The 22,990-nt window shown below is 39.8% G+C and overlaps 1 protein-coding gene, 1 long non-coding RNA gene and 2 pseudogenes across 5 annotated transcripts in view; all 4 read left to right on the top strand.

The window, feature by feature from the left end:
* Positions 1-22,990, top strand: part of LOC148347997 (receptor-type tyrosine-protein phosphatase mu-like) — a 198,667-nt gene that overhangs the window by 111,332 nt on the left and 64,345 nt on the right. For 2 of the 4 annotated variants that reach the window (XM_088322252.1, XM_088322253.1), the window contains exons 16-17: positions 5,523-5,615; positions 18,555-18,687. In XM_088322252.1, the coding sequence (XP_088178378.1) occupies positions 5,523-5,615; positions 18,555-18,687 (226 nt within the window). The remainder of the gene's footprint in view (positions 1-5,522; positions 5,616-18,554; positions 18,688-22,990) is intronic. The other 2 variants (XM_088322254.1, XM_088322255.1) reach the window with 1 other exon arrangement.
* Positions 4,441-4,563, top strand: LOC148348001 (U2 spliceosomal RNA; annotated as a pseudogene).
* LOC148348000 (uncharacterized) lies at positions 9,466-11,412 on the top strand. The gene is made up of 2 exons (XR_015847590.1): positions 9,466-10,193; positions 10,990-11,412. It is a non-coding gene; the product is annotated as an uncharacterized LOC148348000 (long non-coding RNA).
* On the top strand, positions 10,189-11,412 carry LOC148347999 (general transcription factor II-I repeat domain-containing protein 2A-like; annotated as a pseudogene).

The following is a 22,990-nucleotide window of genomic DNA, read 5'->3' as shown; positions in this document are numbered from 1 at the left end:
ACGCCTGTTTTACGGCGTTCCTAGTTTACGATGTTTTTACCTTATTTCAGAGGTGAGGAACCTTTTTGAGAAGCCATGATAACAACATATTTTTATTTATTTTTTTTCTTGAGAGAGAGAAAGCTATACCATATATCATAAAGCAAAATTCAACAAAAAGGTATAATACAGAAATACTACGACAGAAACACAGAAAAAAACTGCTACAAAAGTACTACCAAAATACTATTATGGGAAAAACTACAAAAATACCACAAAAATACTAATGAAATACTACTAACGAAATACTTCTAAGTAATTACTTCAGAAATACTACGAAAATACTACAAAAATACTACTATGGAAATACTACAAAATACAACAAAAATAAAGAAATATTAATACAGCAATCCTTTCAAATAAAAATGCTACTACAAAAATACTATTAAAGGTATACAAAAAATACTACTACAGAAATACGACAAAAAAAATTACTACCAAAATACTATGCAAAATGCGACAAACCCCTCGACCACAGAGTCCCCTGTTGCACAACCCTGGTGGGGTAAGCCGGCTCTGGATTAGAAGGGAGAAGTTTAATTGGGGACCAGGAGAAGATGGGCAGTGACTGGCCATCTGGCCCGCCAACTTGAGGGGGATGTGGTTTAGGGTCGAAATGCCCAGTGACAGTTGGACACCACCTGATGACATCTTCTCCTGGTTGAAAGCTACAGTCACTTTTTTGGGTGACTTTTAAGGGTAGCACTATTTTGTTTACGTTATAAATTGGATAAGCCTGGGTCACCAGTGACTGCCAGGAAAGGCTGGATGGCCACCAAGGAAGATTGGTGACCCTGGAAAGACAGATGACCTCTGGGAAAGTCTGGCACGGTTGTGTGAGGTTAGCAACCCCACCCACAGCGCTCGCAAGAGGGCACCAACCATTGCTACAGAACAGAACAATTAGCAATACCCCCAGAGTCTCCCGACAGGGGGGAGAGGATGAGAGACTCAGGAGGACAGATTCAATGGCCATCACTGCCGGCCCGCCAACTTGAGGGCGTTGTGGTTCGTGGTCGAAACGCCCAGTGACAGTTGGACACCACCTGATGACATCTTCTCCTGGTTGAAAGCTAGTCACTTTTTTGGGTGACTGTTAAGAGTAGCACTATTTTGCTTATGTTAAAATTATAATGTACTATAGAAATACTCCAAAAATACCATTATAGCAATCATATAATACAAAATTCTACTACTAGAGAAGTACTAAAGAACCAATATCACTATGGAAATAATTCAAAATTACTACATAAGTGCTAGAAAATATTACAGTAATCCTATTACACAGAAATAATACTACCACAAAAATACATAACATACTTCTACAGTACTACAAAAATACTACTACTGAAATACGACAGAAATACAAATAAAATGACCGCAGCAATGTTATAATACAGAAATACTACAGAGCAATACTAATAAAGTGTTACAATAGAAATACTACAAAAATTATACTATGGAAATATTACAAAAACAACAACAGTAGTACTACAAAACTAAATCTAAAATTTTGGTGCTAAAACAGGGACGTAATTTAATTGTGAGCGTTTCAAAACCAATTAGATGTGATTATTTTTATTGAAATACAATATAAAAATAACTATAACCTCTGTATCCACTCATAAATGATAACAAAAATGGATAGGTCTCCAGGACCAGTATTTTTAAACCAATATGGCCCCCTTACTCCAAAAGTTTTATGTGAAACGGCCATCTTGTCCTTCCCCTGCCCCTTGTATGGATGATAAGCCAATGTGTCACTAACCACTGGCGCAACGGTCGCCCGGGGAGACGTTAGCCTGTGTTGATAAAGCGACTATTGTGCCTTTAATCGGTTTTTATGTGCGTGCAGTTGTGGCGCTTAATGGCGCTGGCAGCTGATTGGCTGCCGTTTCTCTCAAAAGTTGCCAGTCACATGGTGGCTGCCAACCGTGTGTGTCACCGGGTTCCCTCTTATTGTCCAATCGGGTCGGACCATCCACCCGACATCCCATAATGACCCCCACGATACAACTGTTACACTTACATAAACACTGACTTACTGTGAGTTTTCTTCCCTTCAGATGTGATTTGCTTTGAACACTAAAGTTGGCCTCTCATTAACTTTTTGTCATATTTCCACATGTCAGGCTTCAAATTTAAAGCTCAAAAACTGAAAATGTTTTCTGAAAATCAACATGTGAGACACAATTGTGAAATGGAACTGAATGATTTTACCATTGTATATTATATTTACGACCCAGAAAATTGAAAGTCGCGTTGCAAAAATATTGGCCCCCTGTTCTTACAGCTCAGCCAACTGACTTTGGAAGTTCCCTGATGACTTCTCAACCTAAATAACTTACATTGACAGAGTGTACATGTGTGTTAATGCAAGTCTCAGTTTAAATGCACCTGCTCTGTCATGGTCTAAGGGGTATTTTTTGAAAGGAGCCTTTGGAGAACAACCAAAGTTAAATGCTATTGCAAGGCACTGTATCTTTGGTCTGCTTTCGATTCTTACGTTTCTCTTTGCGCTGATTTGATGAGTAAGACTGTAAAAGAAAATGTCAATTGTAAGAAGACAGCTCCCCTTGTGACTAATCCGGACTCTCTGATACAAAAGTAAACGCATTACTCTGAAAGGGACATTGTGTTTTATTGATCGCATCATAGTGATAAAAAAAACTTGATTCTAGGGCTGAATTATAATGAAATATAATGGACATTGCGATGTGACGTAATGCAATAGTGTAACCGCAAAACACGATGGATTTTCCAAGGCTTGATAGTTCCAGTTTGTAAATTGAGTTGTCACATACCAGGGTTTAACAGCACCAGCCAATCAGAAGCAGGTTTTAATCTCCCTAGCCAATAAAGGCGAGGCAAAGTTTTTAAGACGTGTGTGTGTGTGGGTGTTTGTGTGTGTGTGTGTGTGTGCGACTTTGATAGGCTGGTAAGCTGTCAGTCAGTCAAACAGCCCTTTCACAGATGGCCACCAAAAGAAATGCCACAGTTCGTCTCTCGCGCAGGGGTCTGGAACCTTTTTAACCCAAAAAGCCATAAAAGCAAAAACATATATATATATATATATATATATATATATATATATATATAAATTTTATCTGAGAGAGCCACACTATATAATTTACGATGAAATTCAACAAATCCGCCAAACCCGCTCTCTAGACCAAAGCTAATTCTTCAGCACATTTGATTTAAATTTGATGTTTTCATAAATTCTATGAAATAATAACAACATCTCCCATATCAATATAAATATACCACTGAAATTCAACTCCCCCACAGTTACTAAATAATGTTTTCAAAAGAAGCTGCAGGCAAAGTTCTTGTGTAAAAATATCACAAAATATTACAAACGAGGATACCAACGTATTCACCCTCAGTGCAGGTGGTGCTGGGTAAAAGAGAAAGAGTGTGCACGCCCTGTCGTGTGTAAAACTCACACAATCAAATTGCTCTATGTCTTTTGCAAGAGTTTCTGGGTAAAATATTTGTTTTGGGTTGTTATGTGAGTTTTTGACATAAAGTGTCTCAAAAGATGAACCTAAATTGTTTAATGATCTTCTTGTAAAGAAAACTATAGCAATTTATTGCCAAAACTAGGTCTATTGGTGTGACACCCTAAAATTGTGTCCTCTATATACTGGTCAGAACCTCTGAAAATCAGTATTGTTACGGCTTTTTATCGATCCATTATCTGGACTGCTTATTAGGGTGGAGCTTATTTTCAAAGTTGCAAAAAGTCACTGTCTTACCCCTTAATTGTGTTCCATTACACAAAAGAACAATTGCTGTGCAGTTTGGTCTAAATAAAATAAATTTTAGGGGTAGCTCAATTGCTGAGAAGTTTGGCGTTTTTTATCAGTTTTCTTAAATGGGAGTTCTCGAGATGCTGGGATAAGCCACAGATGTTTGAGTTTATCTCATCTCATCTCATTAGCTGCACCGCTTATCCTCAGTAGGGTCGCGGGGGTGCTGGAGCCTATCCCAGCAATCATCGGGCAGTGGGCAGGGGACACCCTGAACTGTTTGTCAGCCATTTGCAGGGCACTGTTTGAGTTTATATCTCAAACAATTATTACTCACAAGTCATTGCTCAGCAAGATCAGTCTAATTCAGCTAGTATATTTTCCCTTGACCTACAAGGCCAGCAGACCTTCTTTGTCCTCCAAGAAGTGATTGACATTCAAGGATCAGCATCAGGTAAATATTCAGTACATTCAAACATTTCTCAGTTACGTAATCTTCTTGATCACAGCTTGCACAATTTTCTTTACACCATGATACAGTTTGATATTACATCTGCATGAATAGTCAAAGAACATAATGGTAAGACTTTCTAAGCAATGTTCATCCATATTGCAAGCGGTCTTGTGTGAGATTCAGACTGTTTCAACCCCAAAATACAGCAATGCTGTAAGTTTAATTTTTGCAATCGGGAGATGGAATAAGTGCTTGCTCTGTTCACTCCACGCATCGGCCCGGTATTGCAGTACCTCCGGGAACGGTGCATTCGCACTGGTCGCTGCTTGGCTCTGTGGCTAGGACCTTGAGAGCAAGTGTCTCGGCCCCTTGGCTTGGCAGCGTATTGTGATTTGACCGATAATGGATAATTGATAAAGAATACAGAACAATAAACCTTACAAAGATCTAGCACTTTTTTATCAAAATCATAGACCTTCCTGTTGGCTATCTTGATGTTGAACCACAGGAATGGGAATCACGGGATGACTTCAAACAAGCTTTGGAAACTGTTCAGGCAATCAATGATCTTGCAGAAAAAAGTGTGGCTGATTCAGGAACACTGTGGTCATATCACAAAAGATGAAACTGATCTGCAGAATCTGCTGCAAATTGCTGAAAAACACTGCAAAACCTTTCGTGACAGACGTAAAGAAACTCTAACAAAGGAATGAGTTTTTCTTTTTGTTTGTATTATGTACCTAAGCCATCATTATTTTGTGTGTGTAACCGGTTTAATGGGCGCCAATCCAAATTTATAAAGTTGTTGAGCTACCTGTAAATATCAACTTACATGACTGAAACTTCTGCTGTGTATTTTTTGGTTGAAGTGGAACATTTTTGTGGGGTAAGATAAAAGAATACATGAAAAAAAAAAAAATTGGTCGTATAAGCTCCACCCTACTGCTTATCCTCAGTAGAGTCGCAGGGGTGCTGAAGCCCATCCCAGCTATCCTCGGGCAGTGGGCAGGGGTCACCCTGAACTGGTTGCCAGCCAGTCGCAGGGGACACAGAGACATACAACCACTCGCTCATTCACACCTAGGGCCCGGATTTGGGGCGGTCCCAAGAACTTACTTTTTCTCCTAAATTAAAAATCAGGACTCTTCGCCTCCCCATCAAGTTGCCTGTAGTAAACTTTTGAAAAGCTGATTTTCGCTCGCGGTAACTCTTTTGCACTTCCTTTTTGCTCTGCATGCCCCTTCCTCTCTTGCATTTTCCTTCCTTTCTAACAGCCGCTATCATCAGCACTCAGCTCAGCACGCCGCACGCTGCCCTCGGCTTCGGCCTCCGAGGCCCCGCCGCCACCGGTGACAAGCAACTCGCAGGTCAGGCGTCGCCCTTGCAAAAACACCTAAAACACACACAAGTAATACACAAAATATCCCCCTGCTGCCAGTCGTTCTTGTTGTCACGCGGCTGCTTGGGAAGCTGTGGGCAAGTCATGTTTATTGTGATGCCTTTTATTATGCCTCAAAGGACGGTATAGAGAATACACAGAATTTTGATACAATTTCCCCTTATGTTCCTGCTCGGAGACTTCGCTCGGAAAATGCTTGTCTAATGGTGATCCATAGCTGTGAAGAAATTTGCAGGTTTGAGCATTCTCCATTTGAGTCTACGTATTTTATCTTCTTCTATTGTGCTTTTAGCACTTGTTTTTCGTGGCAGGACAGAATACAGAGGGCAAATAATACACACTGTGCCTTTTAACTTTTCATATTAATGGCAGGGGCCTAAAACTATCATCCTGGGGGCCGCAATTAGCCAGGGTCTGCATGGCGGCAGACGCTGCACCGACCCGTCGGTCGATCTCTCATCCTACCTTGCATTTTTTTCTTAATCATTCTGCGCAATTTTATCTTTTTAATGTGTTTTACTTACACTGAGGTGAGAAGCCGTCTAATTTTGTTATACTTATTGAATCACTATAAAGGTCATTCATTCAATCTCAGAGTTGCTTAAACTGGTTCTGTACAGAGTAGGCAGAACCTCATCAAAATGTCATGTATGCTTGTTCGAGATTTTATGTTTTGCAGGTATCAGTCACTTTGCTTTTTCCTCTTCTTTGGAAAAAATAAATAAAATGCAAGACGAGTCAAAGTTCAGGTCACATAACTCTCAGTTGCTTAAACTGGTTCTGTCGGAAGTAGGTAGAACCAGGCCAAAAGTTAATTTTCCACTTGCTTCCCATAAAAGAAAAAGTGCAAGTATCTCTTCATTTTCTGTCTTCTTCCTGTTTTTTTCTTGTCTCAGAAAGAGAAAAAGGAAATATGTGAAACTATTTAAATTCCAAACATAGGTTTGCTTAAACTGGTTCCCTATGTTGTAGGCAGAACCTTTCACGCTTGTTCCAGAAAAAAATGGCTGGAATCTCTGTCACTTCATATTTTTTCCCAATTTAAAAGAAAAGCACACACAGAAAAAAAAAGAAGAAAAATGTCTACTCAGGACAGAGTCAGTCTATTTATGTTTCTCCAGAGTAAAAAATCGTAGAAATGTCTGTTGATTCCTGTTGTTTTTTTTTTTCTCGTATTGGAAAAAATGATTAGAAAATCTATCTATCTACCCTGATCATATCCCTTGAGATGGGTGGCCGACAGCAAGACAAACACATACACAAAAACAAAGAAAAGAAAAAGGAAAAAAATAGCAAAAAAGAAACAAAAATTTTGACCATGGCCAACCCAAATGCCCAAACACGCAAACAAGTTAAGCACCTGGCACCCAAGTTGGTCATGCTTTCATCCCTCCAGATGAAATGGGACACAAGAAAAATAAAATGCAAACTGCGAAGTCCTGAGCACAAAACTTGGGGTTACTTAGTCTGGCTCTAGAGTTGGCACTTCATTTATGCTGACATCAAATAAAACTATTATATAAATCTCTGTCGGGAAAAACATGTTAAAAAAAAACAACAAAAAAAACTTAAAAGTCCGAGTCACATAACTCGCGTTGCTTGAAGTAGTTCTGTCTGGAGTTGGTAGAATCGCCTCAAATCAAATTTCACACTAGTTTTAGGTGGAAAAAATGGCCGAAATCTATTTGTCACTGATTTTTTTTTTTTGTCTGTGAAAAAGTCAAATAATAAAAAAAGTGAAACTATTCAAAGTCCAGAGGCGTGTTCAGGAGAGTGATCAGACATGTAGTCTCTTGATAATCGCTTGCCGCGCACTGCTGAACGTTTTGTAATCGCTCACTGTGATTGCCTTACTGATCCAAAATGGCCGACGACAGTACAATGGATTTCGTTCTACAGCTTGCTTTGAGCGAGTTGGCTGATATGAGCGACAGTTCGCATATTGACACAGTTAAGGTTATCCTAAACGCAGTGGAAGGGTCATACCTGTCTTGCATTGTTCACAAACATTACCAGGCAATGTAAGACGATATATTACATCGCCAACAGCACTCGTCAGGGTGAGATCCTCCATCTTCTGCACTGTCGACGCCATGTTGGAAATCAAAGTAAGCGGTCTTTCTCCCGTGATTACTCGGGCACGCGAGCGCTCAATAATCACTGGCCGTTCAGAAGCTAGCGATAGCTCGCGATAGCAATCACTCACTCTCCTGAACACGCCTCAGGTCACATAACTTGAGGTTGCTTAAACCGGTTCTTTTGGGAGTAGACAGTTAATTTATGTGTGTTCTAAAAAAATCTATCTATCTACCTTGGTCATATCCCTCAAGAGGGGCGACCAACAGCAAGACAAAGACAAACAATAACAAATAAAATAATAGGGAAAAAATAGCAAAAAAAACACATAAAAGAATTTGGACCATGGCCAACCCAAATGCCCAAACACCCAAACAAGTTAGGCACCTAAATTGGTCATGCTTTCGTCCCTCCAGATGAAACGGGACACAAGAAAGCGGCCATGTCACTCGGGTCAGGGTGACACAACACACTCTTTTGTTCAACAGCAGGGCCCAAAAGCTTTAACTGGTTTACCCCTGCCGCATCATACAGGTGCCCTGCACATCCCTTTTAACGCGCCCGAACATCCCACTATCCTTTTACAACACCTCTCCACTCATTCCTATCACAAACAATAGCTCGAGCTTTCACTAGATTTAGACCTCTTTCCTGCAGTGCACTCATAACACCATCCATCCACGTCAATCGCGGCCTTCCTCTTGGTCTCCTTCCATTGACTTCTGCTCTGTAGATCCTCTTCAACCTTCGCTCCTCATCCATCATCTCCATGTGTCCAAACCAACCGAGTACTCTCTTATCCACACGCTTGCTCAGTTCCACAACTACTCCAGTTCTGTCTCTCACAATTTAATTTCTCAATCTAGCCAATCTTGTCACTCCAACTCAAACAATTCATCTCAAAAACATTTAATTTCCTTCTTAAATCTGGGTTAAGGCTCCAAGTCTCTGCACCATACAACACAGTCGGCACAATCACACTCTCATACAGTCCCCTCTTAACATCCATACTCATACTCTGGTTGCTCATCACTCTCCTCAGAGCACCCAAAACCTTGCTTACTTGATTCACTCTGTGCAATACCTCGCACTCCATTCCACCAACTGCAGCCACATCACAACCCAAGTACCTAAAGCTTTCAACTTCTTCCAGCACCTGTCTATGCAACCTTATTTCTAACGCCATGCGCACTCCAACACTTCGTCACCTTACTCTTCCCAACATTCACAAATAACTTACGCCTATCACATACTCTTCCAAACTCCTTTACCAGCCTTCTCAGTGTTTCCTCAGAATCAGCCACAAGCGCTTTGTCATCTGCAAACAACAACTGACTTACCTGCCACATCGTTCCACTGTTATCGATCATCTCTACATCTCTGCCAAATACTCTTGCATTCACCTTTCTCACCGCGCCATCCATGTACACATTAAGCAGCCATGGTGATATCACACACCCCTGTCTCACACCAGTCAACACAGGGAACCACTCACTTGTCTCCCTACTCTTACACATGCTCTGCTGTTCACATAAAAACTCTCAATGCTTCCAACAACTTTCCACCCACTCCATACATTACGACAGACCTGGGCAAATTACGGCCCGCGGGCCACATCCGGCCCTTTGTACGTCCCTGTCCGGCCCGCGTAAGACCAATCATAAACACCATAAATAAAAATAAAAAATTAAACTTTTATTTTGAAATTTTATTTTGACTACATATACACGTCATAGACGTAGCGCCTTCACGCGCGTATTCACTTGAGTGAGTGAAGGTGATACTGTTCGCCAGGGTACCCTCAAGATGTCGGCACACCCCAAGAAAAGAAAAGTTGATAACGAATGCCGTATTTTCAACAAGACATGGGCTGCCAAATATTTCTTTACAGAAATTAAAGGTAAAGCAGTGTGCTTAGTCTGTGGTACACAGGTTGCTGTGTTTAAAGAATATAATTTGAATCGCCACTACACGACCAAGCATGAAGATGAATACAGAAACCTGTCTGGTGAAGAGCGTGCAAGGGAGTCTGATGCATTGCTAGCAAAACTACAAACCCAACAAGGATTTTTCACTAAACTTCACACTTCCAGAGATGCAGCCGTCAGGACAAGTTATGTAATTTCTCATAAAATCGCCAGAAAAAGTAGGGCATTTTCCGACGAAGAGTTTATTAAGGAGTGTTTATTGGACTCTGCTGAGCTGATGTGCCCAGAAAAAAAGGGCGCGTTTGAGAACGTTTCACTCTCCCGACGCACTGTAACGAGGCGGATTGAGGAAATCACGGGAAATTTAGAGCTTCAGCTGAGGAAAAGAGCGGCGGACTTTGACTTTTTTTCTCTGGCTTTGAATGAGAGCTGCGATGTACGTGACACCGCCCAGCTGCTCATCTTCTTACGTGGGATAACCGCAGACTTTCAAATCACGGAGGAGTTGGCATCCTTGCAGTCAATAAAAGGGACAACCACAGGTAATGACTTGTTCAGAGAGGTAAATGCATGTATGGATGTATGGACATGTTAGAACTGAAATGGAACAAGCTTGCAGGTGTGACAACAGATGGTTGTCCAAATCTGGCCGGGAAAAATGTTGGACTTTTAAAGAGAATGCAGGATAAAGTGACAGAAATGAACCCTGATCAGAAATTGACATTTTTGCATTGTATCATACATCAGGAAGTGTTGTGTAAGACAGTGTTAAAAATGAAACATGTTGTTGATTCTGTCACTAAAATAGTTAACTTCATCAGAGCGAGAGCTTTAAATCACAGACAGTTTGTTGCTTTGTTGGAGGAAAATGAGGCTGAATATGGTGACATAAGCTATCACTGCACTGTTAGGTGGCTCAGCCTTGGCAAAATTCTGAAAAGTGTCTGGGACCTGAGAAACCAGATTCAGGAGTTCTGTGTTCAGAAAGGTCATGACGTCTCAGAACTTTCAGATGAAGACTGGTTGGCAGACCTCGGATTCACTGTGGATGTGACCGCACTAATGAACGAACTTAATGTCAAACTGCAGAGCAAGGGCCTTTTTGTGCATGAGATGTACAGTGCAGTGAAGGCTTTTATGAGAAAACTGTAGCTTCTCTCAAGCCAAGTGAAGGACAACATTCTGACCCACTTGCCAACACTTAAGGAAGCCAAAAGATCAGGCGATCACCTCCAAAAGTACTCAACCATGTTAGAAACATTGCATGCAGAGTTTTCAAGGCGATTTCAAAACTCTTGAGAGTGAAATGCACATGGTCTCTTCTCCCTTCAACTGCAGTGTGGATGATGCCCCAAGTGAAGTTCAGATGGAACTCATAGATCTGCAGTCTGACACACTTTTGGCAGATCACTTCAAGTCAGTCTCACTGCTGGATTTTTACTCCCTCAAAGAGGAGAACTTTCCACACCTGAGGAAGCATGCTCAGAGGATCCTAGTCCTCTTTGGATCTACCTATCATTGTGAACAGACATTCTCAGTTATGAAGTTTAATAAATCCAAACATAGATCCTCTATGACTGTTGACCACCTCTCAGCTGTCCTTCGCATAGCCACTTCAGACATTCCGCCAGATTCCAATGCCCTTGTTCAAGCCCAGAACAGACTGGATTATTCTCACTGAAGAGGTAACATGAGGTGGAGAACGTTACAAGTTATTGTTTGTGGAAATTAACAAGTTAAAAATAAATTGCACTGGTTCAATGATTGTTTTTCTTATTTAACCAATACACCACAATTTCACATAGCCTAATATAAATATTTACAGAGTGCTATATTCTTCTGATTATCAGCATCAGCTATTCAAAATATTTAATTTGAGCATTTTACAATGAAAGAAAGTTGGTGGCCCTCTGACACAATTCAGGTTTCTCATGCGGCCCCTGATAAAAATTAATTGCCCACCCCTGCATTACGATCACTTGCCACAACGCCTCTCTATCAACTCTGTCATACGCCTTTTCCAAGTCCATGAAAGCCAAATAAACATCCTTACCATTTCTCACACACCTGTTGTACTGCAAACACCTGATCCACACATCCTCTTCCTTTCCTGAAACCACTCTGCTCCTCCCTCACCACCTTATTCGTTCTTTCACTCACTCTCTTAATCAAGACTCTTCCATACAGACAACAAACTGATACCTCTCGAATTGCTGCATTCATACTTATCACCTTTACCCTTATACAATGGCCCCACTCATGCACTACACCAATCAACAGGAACCACACCACTTAATAAGCATACATTCAACAAGCGTACTGGCCAGTCAATCATAGCCGTGCCACCTTTTTTCAGGCATTCAGCAGTACAACCATCCAACCCAGGTGCCTTACCCCTTTCATTTCTTTCACTGCCTCTTGCACCTCCCATGTTTCCACAGGCTTCACATTTAAACCCAACACGGGCATTTTTTCCATACCATCGATCGCCTCGACGCTCACTTCTCTCCCATCCTCCACATTTAGTAACTCCTCAAAAAACTCCGCCCATCTTCTCCTGACTGGACTACCGCTAACCAGTAATCTACCATCTTATGTTTCACTTTCTCTTCCTTTACAGACTCACGGTTTCTTACTCTTTTCACTTCTTTCCAGAACACTTTTCTCCTTTCCTCAAAGTTCACTCCTATCTTTCGACACCATTCATTATTTGCTTTCCTTTTCGCTGCTTCCAGTGCCGCTTTTACCAACCTTTTCTTCACTTTATACCTTTCATACGCATTGCCACTCTTATGCAGCCACTCCTCAAAGGCACGTCTCATTTCTGTCACAGCCTCTGATACCTCATCATTCCACCATTTACTTCCTTTCCTAATACCTCGACCAACTTTTCTCATTCCACACACTTCTTTTGCACTCATCAACACTGCCTCTTTAAACCACGTTGGTTAACTACTGTTAAAAAATAATAACTCTGACATTTTTTTAATTGATGTTGAAAATTTCAGGAAACAAATTTAAAACGTCATATCGTCACGTCATATTGTCAGATATAACAAAATTGTGAATATGCTTGATGGCTGTTGAGATTGTCGTGTTTGTTTTGCTGCTGTTGGTGTCGGTGGATTTGTTCAGACCAAAAACAATCGACTTTGGCCTGGACGGATCTATTGACACTAACAAAGATGTTATATAACGAAATTGTGAATATGCTTGATTGCTATTAAGATTTTCGAGAATGGTTGTTCAAACCTCACATTGTGTTTGCTGTTAAAATTCATATTGAAATATAATATTGTGAATGTGCTTGATTGCTGTTGAGATTGTCAAGATTGTTTTCTTTTATTAGTGTCAATAAATTTGTTCAAACCAAACCAAAAACTTCCATTTCCATACTTTCCATCTCTCTTCTACTAATCCGTTCATACTCTTCCCCTATCCTCTCTTTAAACTCTCTTTCCTTTTCTGCCTTATTCAACTCTGACATTTTCACCTCTTCCCTCACACTCTTCTTATAACTAGCCCTCCATGATCCATCTATCCTCAGTTTTCCTTCCACATAAAAATGATCCGACATACCACTCATTTCACCTCTGTAAACATGCACATCCAGTAATCTACCTAACATCCCTTTCCCTAACTAATCTCTTTCTTCCACTCAGCCGCTTTACTTCCACATCCTCTCACGTTTAGTGACCCTATAACTAGGGTTTGCGAGACCTTTTGGTCTCCCACCCCCCTTTCTTTGCCTTGCTGTCTCTTAAGGAGTAGAGATAGAGAGGAGAGGATCCTCAGTCCCCTCGCTCCCTCCACTTTAGTCGCCTCTTACGACACGCAGCGGACCACGGTGTGAGAATTCTCTTACCTCTCACGAGGAGAGGCCCCCTCACCACAGGGAAAATCTAAAAAAATATATCTTAGAAATCTCTTTGTCATATTCTGTTTTATTGTGTGTTGAAAATAAATGGAAAAAAGAAAAAAATACGAAACTTAGAAGTCCGGGTTGCATACCTCGGCATTTCTGAACTAGCTCTGTCTGGAGTCGGCAGAACCTCCTCAAAACAAATTCACGCTAGTTTTAGGGGACAAAAATGGCAGTAATCGCTTTGTCACTTCCTGCTTTTTTCTTGTCTCGGGAAAAGTAATATAGAATAAAAATGTGAAACTATTCAAAGTCCAGGTCATATAACTTGAGGTTGCTTAAACTAGTTCTTCCGGGAGGTGACAGTTTATTTATGTGTTTTCTAAAAAAAAAAAGTCATAGAAACCTCTTTGTCACTTTCTGTTTTTTCACTTGTTGGAAAACATAAGAAATTGTAAAAATTTAAAAAGCAAAACTGTTATACTATAACTAAGTCTGGGTCACATAATTCGGGGTTGCTTAAACTGATGCTGTCTGGAATATGCAGAACCTACTGAAAAGTTCTTTTATGCCTGCTTCAGGGAAAACAATAGAAAGAATGTTTCTGTCACTTCCCCCTTTTTTTTTCCCTTCCCCCCCCTCGTCTCGAAAAAAGTAAAACGAAAGAAAAATGTGAAACTAGTCGAAGTCCAGGTCACATAATTCGAGGTTGCTTAAACTGTTTCTTTCGGGAGTAGACAGTTCATTTACGTATTTTCTTTCTCGAAAAAAAATCGTAGATATCTCTTTGTCACTTCCTGTTTTTGCACGTGTTAGAAAAAATGTAAATACATTTTTTTTTAATTTACTGCAAAACTGTTAGAAGTCTGGGTCACGTAACGCGGGGTGGCTTCAAATGGTTCTGTCTGGAATAGGCAGAACCTACTGAAAAGTTCTTTCTCGCTCGCTCTAGGGAAGAAATGTGCAGGGATGTCTTTGTAACTTACGGTTTATTTTTTTTCGTCAAGGTCAGTTAGACTGGTGAGTTTATCAGCTACGCTAACACACATCAGCGCGATCAAAGATGACTTCTTGGCTCGGGGCTTTAGCCGCTCACATTGAGCGGGAGCTTTGTGTGTGCGTTTCTCTTCAATTCTTTGACAACCCACAGAAGTTTATTTACGCCCATGGGAAAAATGAACAATTTCATAATAAAAGCAGCATTTAAAAGCAGCCTTTTAAGCTTATATTCAGGGTTAGTACATGTTCTTAGAATCCTTGAAAATGCTTGAATTTTAATGTGTTTTCAAGGTCATAAAATGCTTGAATTTTAGGTTAAGTGCTTGAAATTGTTGCCAATTCCATGTTTGTTGGCAGTTAGACTCTATAAAACATGAAAGAAAAACATCTTTTAAAAAAGTCTGGGAAAATGAAGCCGACACACTTGATCCGATGGCTTGTCATTATGGCGGAGGATCCCTACAAAACACATGTAATGAAAATTATAATATCCAAAACCACTTTAGCTTTTTACACACTGAAGATATTTAAAGTCGAACAACGACACAAAATCGCTAGGACAATAACTGATTCGTTGCTATTGACGCCTGAAGACGTCAAGACTCTAAAATAAATCACAACCATTGAAGGCTGAAGATGCCATAAACTCTTAACATAGTCACTGGCATTGACACCTAATACATCAAGGACCTGTCAATCATTCACTGTCATTGATTGCTAAAGACGTCATTGTCTAACTCATGGGTGTCAAACTCATTTTGAGTCGGGGGCCACGCAATAGAACAAACATTCTGTCGGGGGCCGAACTAGTAGATTAAAGAGAAAGAAAAAGAGAGATAAAGAAATAAGTGAAAGAAGGAGGAAAAGGAGAGAGGGCGGGACAAAGAAAGAAAAAGAGAGAGAGGGAGAGAGCGTGAGAAACAAAAGATAAAAAGTCGTGAGAGAGGGGGAAAAGAAAGGGAGAGGAAGAAAGAAATCCAATGAGAAATAGAAAGAGAGAAAAGAAAGCGTGTAGGGTTTGAAGAGAGAAAGAGAAAAAATAGAAAAGGAAAAAGGGAAGTTAGAGTAAAAGAGGTTAAAAGACACAGAGAGAGAAAGAGCCAAAGAGCAAAAAAGGAAGAGGAAAAAGAGAGACACAGAGAGTGAAAGCGAAAGACACAGAGTGGGAGAAAAGTGGAAAAGAGAGAGAGAGAGAGAGAGAGAAATAAATAAACACAAGTACAGTGTCTTTGTTCGAGGCACCTGTCTTTGGCAACATCAAAACATCAAGTTGACATATTTCAACCTGCAGCTTGTTTTTCGCTTGCGCTTCTCTGAGTCTTGTCTCGCGGGCCGGATTCAATCCCTTAGCGGGCCTGATCTGGCCCGCGGGCCGCCAGTTTGACACCTGTGGTCTAACTTATTCACCTACATCGATGGCTATAGATATCAAAGATTCTTAACTAATTCGATGCCATTGACAGCTAAAGTGTTCTACTCTTAACTACTTTTAAATCCTTCACTGCTGTTTATGCCAAATGATACAGAGACTCTTAACTCATTGACTACCATTGGCGGCTAAGGACGTCTATGACACTTAACTGATTCGCTGCCATTGACGCCTAAGGGGCCGGTCACACAGCCGTTTGCGGCTGAATCACGGCTAAAATTTTGCGGGTTTTTTTTTCCCGTGGTTGCCCGGGATGGAAAATGCGCAAAATTGGCCAAACCGCTGTTCATCGGTGGTATGCCCGCAAAACAGACGCCGGCGACTGTTCCGCTTCCTCATCGCGTCATTTCTGCGTCATTTTCTCGTGTGGACCACGGGTATAAAAGCTCCCGAGCCGGTGTTGTGCCCAAATCGGACTCCAACGCAACACCCACACTGCCCCACCCCCTCGCGTGACTTTTTCATCCACGTTAACAAACACATTTTGTAGAATACGATCGCACTTTATTGTTTAAATAAACGCGTTATATAGACTAGGATCTCCCATTTGTTATAATTAGCTCGCTTTATAGTTTTAATAAGCGTTTTATATAGAATACGATCGTTGGAAGCGCAGCAGAATGCGCGTTCACGCGAGGGGGGGAGGATTTACCGTTCGATTACGTTCACAACAAAAACAAAGACGGAATGGTTTAAGTTGTTTTACATTTCAAACAAATGCAAGACAAAGTGGTTAAGGTTATATGTTCGCCATTATATTCCCTATTATTGAGATAAAACGAGGTAAAAGTGGAGATACATATCTCGGCACCGGGCTGTAGAAATCATAACCGCACAAGACACAATCCCGTGAAGATCAAGATTTCAATCTATGGCATCATTTTTATTTAATTATCTTGAAAAGAAATGTCAAGAAGTAAAAATGGATTAAGACAAGGTCAATACGCTGACGGGGGGGGGGTATTCGTTAAGGGTTATTGTTCTATCTTCTTTAATCATTATCCATTATCGATCAGTTCATAATACGCTACAAAGCTTAGGAGCCGGGACTCTTACTCTCAGCCAAAAGACCGAGCTAAGGTCCTAGCATTAAAGCCTTGCTGCGACCATTGAGAATGCACCGAAAGATTTATTCGAAATGAAGAGAAACTACGCTGACGGTGATCCATGTTCACCCCCTTGACGTCTCGAGCAAAACTGACGTGTGCTCGGCATTCGCGCTGTTTATACGCGGAGAAAGGCCGTCACACGCGTAACACGCTAATTTCACGTAATAACACCGCGATACAGGCGCAGAAAATGCTATTACCATGCTCCACCCACGATTACCCACTGAAATTTCCCGTCCTACCCATGTGTAACCACGCCCTGGCCGCGGCCAGAGCACGTCGTTCCGCGTCATTTCCGCGTCATTACCTCGTGTTGACCACGTGTGCGGCACGCGGTTTAACACGTGCTCAAACTTTTGAGCAGCTCAAAAGTTTTGAGCGCGTCCAACCACGTGAAAATTTCCGACCGCGAGTAAAGCACTGCTCTATCTCGTCTATATGGCGGTCTCGAAACGTCCAACAGCGCGCAACAGCATCTGCTTCACGGCCAGAAATTCCTGGCCGTGGTTCAGCCTCAATACGCTCGTGAGAGGCTGAGTACTCGCGCTCTGAAGAATTGAGCAGCGCAAAACTATTTCGCGCTGCCACCCGCGCGCGAATTTCCGACCTCGTGTTAAGCACTGCTGTATCTCGTCTGAATGGCGATCTCAATGCGTCCAATAGCGTCCGACTCAAAGGCAGAAATTTCTGGCCGTGATCCAGCCGCAAATGTCTGTGTGACCGGCCCCTAAAGATGTTAAGGACTCTTAGATCAATCACAGCCATTGAAGGCTGAAGATGTATTGAATACTATCTATCGATTGTTTAATCTATATTGACTGACTTACCGACCTACCTACACGGAACAACTGACGGCCCTGCCTATCTGCATCTAATGACCTACCTACCTTCCTCAACCAACCAACCTACATCTATCCATTTAATTCAGAGGTCTCCAACCTTTTTCAACCTGAGAGCTACTTTTCGTCACTAATTAACGCAAAGGACACCCAGTTTGGTTCATTTTTCTAAAACTTATGTTGTCACTATGTTATTACCAGATTAACTATTGACGTAGGGTTAAATAGACTGAGTAAAAAAAAATACTAGGAAAAACCGGCACTGGTGAGCTTTTTCAGGACAGGTCCCCGAGCAACTTAGCTGTCCGCAGGGGTTACCCTGGTGCCAGTGCGTACCACATTGTTGGAGACCCCTGATCTCATTTAAATCCAAACTACTTTATAAATCTCGATTTGTGTTTGTGTGTGTGTGCCAGTATAGGTTCTGAAATGGCTTATCCGATCTTTGTGAAAATGTACAGTTATATTTTAGTGTCTTTAGTGTCAAGATACCCATGAAAAACTCCAACTAAAGCATAAACATAATAAACATCTGCTTGTGTGGGTTCTTTAGTACCCTCTCTGACATATTGGGTACAGCAGTTCCCGACCACTCTGAGCAGCCAAATCCAATCTTCTATTAACCTGGCCAAATAATAATGGATGCATCTATTTTGTTGTGGCAGGCGCGGCTACCAGGAAACCAGAACTGGACCAAGAAAAGCAATCGGACAACACGGTGAAGATTGCCGGCGCCATGGCCGGTGTCCTCCTCTTCATTATCATCTTCCTCGGGGTGGTCCTCCTCATGAGAAAACGGTAAGAAGAGTCACAGGAGTGGGGGTAACCATTTAAAGCAGGGGTGTCAAACTAATTTTAGCTCAGGGGCCACATGGTAGATAAAAACTTATGCGAGCTGGACTAATGTATTAAAAAGAACAAAAGGGGCTAGGAAAAAACAAGAGGGAGGGAATGAGAGAGAAAGAGAAAAAAGGAAGCAAAATGATTAGGTGAAAGCGAGAAAGAAAGTGAGAGAAAGAGAGGGAATATAAAAAGATGGAGAGAACCAGACAAAGTGAGAGAAAGAGACAAATACAGAAATAGATAAAAAAAGAGAGAAAGAAAAAAACTGAGAGAAAATAAGATAGAGATAAAAAACAGAAAAAATATAGAGAAATAGAGGGATAGAGAGAATAGAAAGAAAGACAAGAGAAAGGAATGAGAGAGGAGAAAAACAAAACAAGAGACATAGTAAGGGAAAGAGAGACAAATACAGAAACAGAGAAAAAAGAAAGTGAGATTACGATAGACAGAGAAACAGAGTGCAAAAGAGAAAGACAGAGAGATAGAGACAGAAAAAGAGAGAGCACAAAAAGAAAGGCCAATCGAGCAAGAGAGTGGGAAAAAGAGAAATTGATCCAGCAATCCAATTACTATGTGACTGGCTTCTGGCTTTGTCGACTTCAAGTCATACAACTGTGCAGCTCGTTTTTCCTTAGCACTTCTCTCGGCGTTGTCTCGCGGGCCTGACTCAGCCCGCGCCCTTTCATTTTACACTCCTGATTTAAAGGGCTAGCAGTCAATCAAAATCAAGTCGGTGCCAGGCGTGTTTATGTTTTCGCGTGCATGCTAATGAGTATCATCATTAAAGTCTTAGCCGGATTGATGTGCGCCAACATGTCCAAGATGAGAGAGAAATTAAGATGAAAGAGTAGCCCTTTTTTTTTTTTTTTTTCCTTTAAACGGCCTAAAGGCGAATGGCCGCGAGCTACGGTGTGCTCGTGAGCAATGAGCACGCTCTAACGAGAGTTAAATGTTGCTGGGCGCGTTTGATTTGAGCTGTGGGAGAAGACGTTGCTCTCACTCATTAACTGGGCGAAAGAGGGTTGGGGTATTTTTGTCATTGATTTTCATTTTTATAATTGTATTTGCTCATTAAGCGCATACGGAAGCCTGAGAGTGACAAAATGCAATACATAACAAGGACATTTTGAAATTAAAAGAGAAAACATTTTTCAAAATAACCGGATATGATGCATCATAAATATATATGATATTTTCTTAGCGGGAGGTAGCTATAGTCAAGAACACACTCACTTTCATCAAACATTCATTCCCCTATGCCCTTCCCAACCTGACACTGAACTTTAAGCCCTCAGCTCAACAAGGGCTGAGTTGCTGTGCCATGCAACCATTCATCAGCAGAGAGGCCCAGCAGCATACTCTGGTTTACCCCTTCTGCATTATATGAACCAATACCAGACATTCTTAATTATCCTTCGCCATTCTCATCTATCCCAAGCACACACTTTTGCATCCATTAAATCAGGGGTATCAAAGTCATTTTAGCTCGGGGCCCACATGGGAGAAAAAAAATAACAGGGGCCAACTAGTAGGTAAAGCAAAGAAAGAAAGAAAGAAAGAAAGAGAAAGAGAGAGAGAAAGAAAGAAAGAGAAAGAAAGAAAAAATACAGACAAAGTAAATGTTACAGAAAGAGAGAACAGAGAAAGAGAGAGAGAGTGGCAGAGAAAAAAAGAGAAAGGGAGAGAGAGAAAGAGTGTGAAACAAAGTGGAAAAAAAGAGTTAAAGAGAGGGACAGTCTATTCTATTAAGCACAGAAAGGGAGAAAGAAAAAAAAGGGAGAAAAAAGAAAGAAAGAAAATGAGACTGAAAGAGATATAAAGCAAAAGAGAGGAAAAGAGAGAATAGAGAGAGTGAAAAAGAAAAAAAGAAGAGAAAAGGGGAGACAAACAGACAGAGGGAAAAACGGAGAAAACAAGAGACTGAAAAATACAGAGAACCGGGACATTGCACAAACACACAGTATATTTATTTACCAGGTAAAAGAACCATTTTCTGAATTAAATATATAAGTTATTTTATTATTTAATTTTAATTCTAAATGCAATCATTTCACAATAACATATTTCAATTGAATTGCAGTAGTTTTATTTAAAAGAAATAAATCACAAAATACTCTTTTCTTAATTTTTTTAAACTATTTTCTTTTTTGGGCAGCTACATTTTGACAATAAAATATTTCATAGGGTTTAAATTTAAGAATTTTGTAATAATGATTTTTAATTGACTTCCATGGTTTTATTGAAAAGTAAAAAAGGAAAACAATAGATAATAGTTAAAACAAATAGTCTTTTTATAATCATTCTATTTATGCAAACAAAATTGCCCAAAAATGCGCTTTTCTAGAATAGCAAAGCATTTAACTTTATTAAGATATTCATTTAGATTTATTTTTTTTCATTTTGGCATTCTTCGGCTATCATAAAAAATGGATCTTTGTCTTCAAATATCCTAATTTCAAATGTTATAATAACTAAATATTCCATAAGTTTTAAATGTAAAAAAAATAATAATTCATCTTAATTTAATTTCCATTGTGTGATTTGAAATGACAAAAATAATAAGTAATAAGTACAAATCCATCAAAAGTATGTTCTTTTAATGTTTTGAAACTATTTCACTAATTACCTTTTGTTTTTTTTTTATTAATGTTTGGTCAAAATTAATTCAAGCAAAAAAATTAAACATGACAGAAAAAATAGTTTTTTTTAGGATAGCACATTTTATTCATGACCATCACTATAAAATATGCTTTTATGTCTTAAATGTATATTAAAAAATAGCTAAATATCTAGAGTTTCAAGTTTTAATGTTTAAAATGTAGTCTATGTGAAGTATAAAACAGTAGTAAAACGAAAAAAACATTGTATGTTTATTTATACATTTTTGTATTGTTTATTTTTTATATTTTGTAAGTATTCACTCTTGCAACAAACCATGAAAACAAATGAAAATGGTATGTTATTTTATTTACGAATTGATTTATTTTAATTTTGGCACTCTTTGGCTTCCATAGGCGTCGACCAATAATTAAATAGTGAGATTGGAGATAATGAGATCAGATGTGAGAGCATCTAACACAGGTCCCCAACATTTTTCCAAGGTTGGGCTACTTTTTGTTACTAATTAGCACAAATTGCACCCACTTTGATATCCATTTTTTTTAAATATTAACTTAGCTAGATAGTTTGCTAAATAGCTAAAAAGATAGCGTGATAGTTAGCTTAAAAGGTGAACAGTTAAAAACCTAAAAGGGAGCCTGATAGCTGGCTAAAAGACGAAAACACAAACTAAATAGCCAGATAGATTTTGATAGTTGGCTGAAAGGAGGCCAAAATTTTACTCGATAACTAGGAAAAAAGGTAAAAAAGAATTAACTAGATAGCATGCAAAAAATGTAAAAAGCTAGCTCTATAACTTGCTAAATAGCTAAAAAGGTGGGAATATAGCTAGCTCCAAAGCTAAAAAGGTGGCAGTGAGCTAGCTAAAAAAAACAAACAATTGCACATTATTTGCTCATTCACGTTAGAAAACCCATAAATTAAAATTTGGTCTGTTGTATTTTGTGTAAAATCAATCTCTAAAATATCTAATACATTGGTTTAATACATGAATAGATTCTTATTCTATTATATTTTTTATCGCTTAAAATAATTATCAACTTGTATAGATTTTTTTGTCCATGGAGCCATGAAGGACTTTATTTATTTGAATTTCTAAAATAGCAACGTATCATGTTATTACTGTACTATTTTATCACCAGGTAATTATTAAAAACAGGTTTATATAGACCCAGTCAACCAATAAAAAAACATTTTTACTAGAAAATCACAATGACCCAGCACTGGTGAGCTATTTTCAGAACAGGTTCGTGGGTACCTCAACTGTCCTTAGGGGGGCTCCCTGGTGCCCGTGTGCACCATGCTGGAGACCCCTAGTCTAACATGTTTTGATATTTCTTAGCAACGAGATAAAGGTGAAGTAGTTTTTTCTTGACATTTATATATAAAAAAAAGTAAATAAAAAAAACGATTTTTCTAGCACACGGAAGAATACATGAGGAGGCGGGGTCAGCCACTAGCCTCAGGGAGGACACGCACACACAACATCTCCGTCTTTTTATTTTATATATATATATATATATATATATATATATATATATATATTATATGTGACGCTTACCTTTTTCCATTTTCGGGTCAGATTGCACGGGCTCGTACATGCTCGTACTTTACGTGCACTTGTCTCAAAGTGAATCAG

This window comes from Urocampus carinirostris, chromosome 18 (assembly GCF_059441175.1).
Source record: "Urocampus carinirostris isolate Australia breed hairy pipefish chromosome 18, RoL_Ucar_1.0, whole genome shotgun sequence".
In the NCBI taxonomy this organism is placed as follows: Eukaryota; Metazoa; Chordata; class Actinopteri; order Syngnathiformes; family Syngnathidae; genus Urocampus; species Urocampus carinirostris.
The sequence above is the reverse complement of the archived record's forward strand: the minus strand, read 5'-3'. Positions and strand labels throughout refer to the sequence as shown.